The sequence below is a fragment of the Mugil cephalus genome, chromosome 12 (genome assembly GCF_022458985.1).
Source record: "Mugil cephalus isolate CIBA_MC_2020 chromosome 12, CIBA_Mcephalus_1.1, whole genome shotgun sequence".
Lineage (NCBI taxonomy): Eukaryota > Metazoa > Chordata > Actinopteri > Mugiliformes > Mugilidae > Mugil > Mugil cephalus.
Genome location: NC_061781.1, coordinates 16,517,882 through 16,524,991, shown reverse-complemented (window position 1 = coordinate 16,524,991; position 7,110 = coordinate 16,517,882). Strand labels below are relative to the sequence as shown.

The following is a 7,110-nucleotide window of genomic DNA, read 5'->3' as shown; positions in this document are numbered from 1 at the left end:
AGTCAGTTTCCACTTCATGTTGGCAGTGAGGTTGAATATATCCACATAGCAGGGGTACATTGAATGTAGGTAGGGGCAATACAGAGCTTTATTTGTTAGCTGTTAGCTTAGCTGGTCGATGTTAGTGACAAAAAGACAAACAATAAGTACCGTATTTTCCGCACTATAAGGCGCACCTAAAAACCTCCACAAAAGCTTACAGTGCGCCTTATAATCAGGTGCGCCTTATATATGGACCAATATTGAGCCACAACAGGTCTCGCAACTACGGTAAGCAGCCGCCGACTTCATTTTCCCCCGTAGAAGAAGAAGCGCGCGGTGCATGCTGGGATATATGACTGCGCGAGGCGGGCCGTTTCATTTCATTTCCATTTGTGTGTTTATGTGAAGACCCCAACATGGCTCCTATTAAGAGACACGCTTACGACGCAGAGTTTAAACTCAAGGCGATCAGTCACGCAGTAGAACACGGGAATAGAGCAGCAGCGAGAGAATTCAACATTAACGAATCAATGGTGCGGAAGTGGAGGAAGCAACAAGACGACCTGCGCCAAGTAAAGAAGACTAAACAGAGTTTCCGAGGGAACAAAGCGAGATGGCTGCAGTTGGAGGACAAACTCGAACAGTGGGTTGTTGAACAGAGAGCAGCGAGTAGAAGTGTCAGTACAATCACTATTCGAATGAAGGCAACAGCGCTAGCAAGCGAACTTAACATCGGTGAATTTAAAGGCGGTGCTTCTTGGTGCTTTCGGTTTATGAAAAGACGTAATCTCTCCATCCGCACACGAACTACTGTTTCACAGCAACTACCAGAAGACTACCAAGAAGAGCTGGCCACTTTCCGCGCATGTTGCAAAAACATCAACATGGACGAGGTTCCACTCACCTTTGATATTCCTGTGAACCGCACTGAGGATAAAACGGGAGCACGTACGGTAAATGAGAAGTCGTCCTTCACTGTAGTTCTCGCTTGCCACTCATTGAAGGTGCGCCTTATAATCCGGTGCGCCTTATAGTGTGAAAATACGGTAATTCAGTGGCTGTTTAAAATACGTTAATATTAATCGTAGCATAACAAATATATTCATGTGTGAATCAAAGCCAATGGTGACTCCCATTATAAAACGTATAATGTAATTTGGGAATATTAACATGTTCAATATTTTTCTTGTTAGTCTCTCCATTCCCCTTCCACTCCCACTACTCTAAGTTTATTCCAAGGAGGTGGTGAGAAGGCTGGGTCCACTCCGTTAAGTTCCTCCATCATTTCACAAGCTGGTAAGAACATTTGCTCTCATTCTCTCTCTGTACAAGTAAAAAAAAAGGAAGCTTGAGAGATAAAAAGTCTTCTTTCTTTGTAGCTTGCAGCCCCTCCAGCAGCAGCAGCAGCAGCAGTGACCTCCCAGTTATTTCTGATGTATTCTCACTGTCAGTGACCCCCCAAAGGTACGTTCTTGGGTTGTTCATGAACTTAACTATATCACTGATATGTCTATGAAGACATGAACTCTTCTTTGTGTTCACAACAGGCGGAAACGGTCACAGCCTGTTACTCCACAAACAACACTGAAGAGACCAAGAGTAAATGGCTTCCATAGTAGCACCCCCACTACACCCTCATCAGTAGATGTGAGACCACTGAGCCCCAAGTCTGTGCCTCATTTTAGTGATGATGATGGTGATACTAAAGTTGACACAAATGATGACAACATTGTCATCTTGGAGACTGCTAGTGCTCCCAAGCCAAAGAAACCCGTCGTTCATCTTAATCAAGTGAAGAAGGAGGAAGAGTCGAGTCAGATTCCCATCAGTATGGAGTGTGGCAACGATGCAGCTGTTGATGCCACCTCAGAGATAAAAGTTGAAGGAACGAGCTCTGCAGAGTCTGCTGCTGTGGAAAGCTGTCCTTCCCCATCACTCCTTGAAGGACAGGCCAGCGCCACCACCCAGAAAGAAATACGCCTGGTGAAGCAGGAAGTGGACAGCCAAAATCAGACTGAAAGGGAGGAGGGAGCACCACAGAGTACGAGTGCATGCAGTGCAGAGCAAAAGCTAATTAAGCAGGAGAGCAGTGAAAACACTGGAGAGTGGGTGTTGCAGAATATGATGAGAGATCATAGTCAGTCTGAGGTCAGTGTAAGGAAGGAGTTTGCTCACCAAGGAAGCCAGACAGAAGAAACAGAGGAAAAGATCGACTACAAAAGTCTGTTTGAGAAGACCAAAAAGAAAGTCAATGAACTCATTAAGGATATTGAGGCCTTATTTGAAGCTACTGAGATGAAGCCCAACAGTGAGGAAGAAGACAGTGATGAGATTTCAATGATGTTTGGCCGTCTACTACATGAACTGGATGAAAGAAACCAGGAGAGGGATGAACTACGCTCACAGGTCAGTGACACAGTTTTGATTTGAGTCCAGTTCAATTTAATACTAAGTAAGTCGAGCTTTACCTCAACATATATTTATTCTAAACATGTACATATATTTGTACCTCAAAAACGTGGATAGAACAAAGTCAAACAAGAACTCTTTCTTGTTGTTCTGCACCTTCAGCTGAACAGTCTGGAGGATCGAAATGCAAACCTAGAAGCCCAGCTGAACAGTCTGGAGGATCGAAATGCAAACCTGGAAGCCAAGTGTGAATTGCTGAAGTTGATTTTGCAGCATCAACAGAAGGAAAATTCAGGAGAAGGAAACGAGTCCATGAGGGGATGATCAGACATGTCCAGGGGAGGCAGGAAGGTTTGTGGTCTCTGGCCCTAATTTAAACTCTGAATCATACAGAAAGGTGGAGGTTACAGACACTCCATTCACATCTCATTACAACAATTTATAAAACCCCTAAATTATCAGAACAGTGATGTAAACATTCATTTCCTTGCCTATTTTTCTCCTTTTCTTTTTCCTCTTAGTTTCAGCAGAGCGTAGGGCACCTTCTCGTCCCCTTCACGCCTACACTGAAGTGGCAGTGAATGAATCATGATGAGATCCTAGAACAGGTTGTTTCTGACTCTGTCACAGCTCAGGTCAGACCAAGAAATTCTATTATGTGAATTTTCAGCTAAAATTAAGAAAACATTTGTCAGTGTGCTGATATATATATGTAGACCTGGTTATTCTTGATTCGTGAATGTAATACATGTATCAGCTTTACAACAGTGGTGGATAATTTACTGCTTTAATGCTGTACTTAAGGACAGCTTTGAGATGTAATAAATACATTTTACTTTGTAGTTATCTTTTATATTAAATTATTTTATGAGGTTTTAATGTGTCATGTTATTTTTGGGCTTTTTTGGACTATGAATTCACTATTTCAGATTTAACATAATAAAAACATTTTATTATTCCATTCCATTGTACTTCTAAGTATTCATTTATATATATTTTTAATGTAACTAAACTAATTTCAGTAGTTATTTTATTAAGAATCAGAGAAAAGTCAACTCATATACTTAAGAGAACAAGAAAGATTTGTGAAGTTAGAATTTACAAGTATTTCATTGTGTGCCCTATAAAGTTTTAATCTCATGTTCAATACAACTTTACAATTGGTGGCAGTAATGAGCCTTGAAGCTGATTTGACAACATAGATTCTGTTGCAATATTTGCAGAATAACGGTTCAGTTAAGTCCAACAGATTGTTTTATTTTTTTTTGTTTTGTTTTTTTTTTTTTTTTTTTTTTACTTGTATCTACTCGTGTCAAAAATCATGTTTGATTTGAACCTGTTAAGTTGTCAAAAACAGGTAGAGCACACAGACCTAAATGAAATGCAGACAGTATTAATGTATCTAAGTGAAACTGGAAGATGTGAACTTCCAGCAGGGCCATAGTTAGCAGTGGTAGCTTGGGAAAAGCCTCATCAGTTGCCAGCAGTTTTATTATTATTATTAATAATGAATAAGTTAAAAAATATGAATTAAATTACTCTTATGAATTTTTGAAGTGTTACAAATCTTTCATTTTTAATCAAAATAAGGCACTAAATGACACTTTATCGTCATTACATTGATTAGAAACTATGTCCATTTTGACAGATAATTTGATTATAGTCGTCTTAGGCATCGAGTGAAAGTAGGACACTGGACAAATCAGACGCACCCCTATCTTAGATTCAAGTTCTCAGTCTTTCCACACAGAGCCATGAGTGTCAGCCGGCTGAGGCAGACATGAAGTCATTAAAACATCTATGGTTCTTCAAAGCACTGTGGGTGTAAGGCGGGGCAGAATAGCAACTGAAAGACACTCGTAATGTCATTTTCAATCAGATTTCAGAACAATCTGAACAAAGAAACCAATGAGTTCAAATCAAATTCCATATTAAAGCGAATTATATAACTACACAGGACAAATAAGACACACCTGTTTATATTGGATTCAAGAACTTATTCATTTCCCGCTTTTCACATTTTTAAAGAATTCTTTGTAGGAAATGACATAGTTGCATATCATGTAAATACTGTGAATTAAAGTAAAATTAAAAACAGAGACACATGGAATTTATTTATTTGTTTTTTATTAGTTTTTAATTTAGAGTGTGCAACTAACCTAAGGTTTGTGTTGGTGTGGGAGGAAACCGGAGGAACCCGGGGAAAACCCACAAGAACACGGGGATAGTGCACAAAGGGGTGGGGGGAGTGTGGGGTGGGGGGTTGATTTCAAGAGGGGAGTAGTGTAATGGAAGGAGGGTGGTGGAGGTCTGGTAGAGGTAGGTCTGTGGAGAGGATGGAGAGGTGAGGATGGTTGAGGTGGAGGAAGAGTGACAGAAGGTTTTTAGATGAAAGATGGAGAAGAGGTGGAGGGAGCTGCTGAACAACTCGGAGCCTCCTCTTCCACTCTCACAAAACTGACCTTGTTCTTTCTTCGGAGCCAACTCCAGAAGCCCTTCTTCTTCTTCTTCTTCCCCTCCTCCTCCTCCTTCTGTTCTTCCTTGTTTGACGTTGTGGGCTCAATGTCTTTGTCCTCTGTCTCTTCCTTTGCCTCAGAGTCTTTATTCCTTTTCTCTATTTCTTTCTTTTCCTCTTCCATTTCTCTGATCCTCTCCTTCAGTTCTTTGTATTTTTCTTCTGCTTCTCTCTTCTTCGTCCTCAGTTCGTTATTTTTCTCCATCATCTCTTTCTTATTCTCCTTTAGTTCTTTATTCCTCTCCATTATTTCACTATTCCTCTTCCTCAGCTCTTTAATTTTCTCCTCCATTTCTTGATTCCTCTCCTCCATTTCTTTTCTCTCTTTCTCTAGACCTTCATTCTTCTCCTTCACTTCTTCATTTTTTTCTAGAATTTCTTTCATATTCTCCTCCAGACCTTTGTTTTTCTCCACCAGGTCTTTTTTCTCCTCTTCCAAATCATTGTTTTCCTCTTTCAGTCTTTTACTTGTCTCCTGAGTCTTGTTCCTACTCTCCTCCACTTCTTTCATTTTCTCTTCCATTACTCTCTTCTGCTCCTCCAGTTCTTTATTTTTCTCCTCCAGTTCTTTATTTTTCTCCTCCAGTTCTTTCATCCTTTCAGTTAAGTCGTTAACTTTACCGTTTAGTTCTTCACTTCTCTCCACCGTGGCTTTATTTCTCGTCTCCAGATCGTTCTTCTCTCGCTCCAACTCTTGGTTCTTCTCTGTCAGTTTTTTACTTCTCTTTTCCATTTCTTTCATGGTCTCTTCCAGATGTTGAACGTTTTCCTTCAGTTCCATGTTTTCTCGCTCCACATCTTCACTCTGGTTTTTCAGAGCTTTCATTTTCTTCCCCATTTCTTTCTTAGTCTCCTCCAGCTGTTTGTTTTTCTTCTCCAATTCTTTCATCTTTTGCTCCATCTCAGCGCTCTTCTCTCTCAGTTCTTGTTTACTTTTTAACATTTCTTTCTTAGTCACCTCCAGCTGTTTGTTTTTCTTCTCCAATTCTTTCGTCTTTTGCTCCATCTCAGTGCTCTTCTCTCTCAGTTCTTGTTGACTTTTTAACATTTCTTTCTTAGTCTCCTCCAGCTGTTTGTTTTTCTTCTCCAATTCTTTCGTCTTTTGCTCCATCTCAGTGCTCTTCTCTCTCAGTTCTTGTTGACTTTTTAACATTTCTTTCTTAGTCTCCTCCAGCTGCTTCTTTTTCTCCTCAATTTCTTTATTCTTGTCTTCAAGTTCTTGAGCACTCTGGTCTGCTTCCTTGTAAATGATTTCTCTCCTTTCCTTCCTCCGTTGTTTCTTCTGCTCCTCCAGAGCCTTACTCTCTTCTTCTATCTTTTCTTTCTCAGCCAGCAGATCTCTGGTCTCACTCAAGCTTGCAGACAAACTCTCCTTCTCCTTCTGGAAGTGAAGGATTTGTGAGTCTCTTTGGCCGAGTTCCTTCTTCAGGTCATTCACCTCCAGCTGGAGCTTGCTCAATATGGTGCTGTGACTCTGTGAAGGTGTCTTGTCCTTCTTGTTGGCTGTGGTGTTTCTCTGCTTCTCCAGCAGACCCTTCAGCCTTTCATTCTCGCGCCTCATGGAGCTGTAGTCGTTGTGGAGTTTGTTCTTTTCACTGACAAGCCCGTTGTTCTGCTTGCGCAGTGATTTCAGTTGACGCCGCAGATCGCGGACTTCCTCAAGGCACAAGTCGAGGTCAGTTTCGTCCCCGGTGAATGCAAAGAATCGTGGGGGGGGGTTATTTTGAGGAGGAGTCATTGCAGACTCCTGCCTATGGATTGGGTAGTATCTTTGGGCCATTGATGCGGGTCACAAAGACAATGTAGAATCAGTTGTAGATGTCTGATATAGACTGTGTCAAGGTCTATAACAAAGTTTGTAGATGTCTGATATAGACTGTGTCGAGGTCTATAACAAAGTTTGTAGATGTCTGATATAGATTGTGTCAAGGTCTCTCACAGGTTGTCTCTCGCAGGTAATCTCTCTATGTCTCACTTATCGCCAGTCGATAATGAAATGAAAGTTAACGTGCAGATAGTCCTATATGAAGAAAACTGCAGTATGAGATCATGTGATGTCATCAATTTGCCTTTGATGTTGCCCTAAAATGATCATGTGACCACACTATTTTGTCTTTGATGTTTTTAATCATCATTTGTTTATTAGTTCTTCAAGATGTTGCCTAGCAACAGGGGTTGAGCAGAAAGAATTTTCCATGATTTCC

The 7,110-nt window shown here is 40.8% G+C and overlaps 2 protein-coding genes across 3 annotated transcripts; one reads left to right on the top strand and one right to left on the bottom strand.

The window, feature by feature from the left end:
* The first annotated feature begins 488 nt into the window (after window positions 1-488).
* On the top strand, window positions 489-3,352 carry LOC125017634. 2 transcript variants are annotated; one of them, XM_047601026.1, is made up of 6 exons: window positions 489-935; window positions 1,176-1,278; window positions 1,362-1,446; window positions 1,530-2,388; window positions 2,596-2,742; window positions 2,913-3,352. In XM_047601026.1, the coding sequence occupies exons 1-5, from the start codon at window positions 513-515 to the stop codon at window positions 2,713-2,715; spliced, it is 1,590 nt and encodes a 529-aa protein (XP_047456982.1). In that variant the 5' UTR covers window positions 489-512; the 3' UTR covers window positions 2,716-2,742; window positions 2,913-3,352. The 2 variants fall into 2 exon arrangements, with proteins under 2 accessions (XP_047456982.1, XP_047456981.1); XM_047601025.1 differs by having other exon boundaries at window positions 2,554-2,742.
* A 1,204-nt stretch (window positions 3,353-4,556) lies between these two features.
* Window positions 4,557-6,897, bottom strand: LOC125017632 (golgin subfamily A member 6-like protein 6). The gene has a single exon (XM_047601023.1). The coding sequence runs from the start codon at window positions 6,684-6,686 to the stop codon at window positions 4,776-4,778; it is 1,911 nt and encodes a 636-aa protein (XP_047456979.1). The 5' UTR covers window positions 6,687-6,897; the 3' UTR covers window positions 4,557-4,775.
* Between the last annotated feature and the right edge of the window lie 213 nt (window positions 6,898-7,110).

Coding starts and splice junctions, on each gene's coding strand:
- LOC125017632 (XM_047601023.1), bottom strand. CDS start 6,686: ATGGCCCAAAGATACTACCCAATCCATAGGCAGGAGTCTGCAATGACT.
- LOC125017634 (XM_047601025.1), top strand. CDS start 513: ATGGTGCGGAAGTGGAGGAAGCAACAAGACGACCTGCGCCAAGTAAAG. Junction 936..1,175: donor ATAAAACGGGAGCACGTACG/GTAAATGAGAAG, acceptor TTTTCTTGTTAG/TCTCTCCATTCCCCTTCCAC. Junction 1,279..1,361: donor CTCCATCATTTCACAAGCTG/GTAAGAACATTT, acceptor CTTTCTTTGTAG/CTTGCAGCCCCTCCAGCAGC.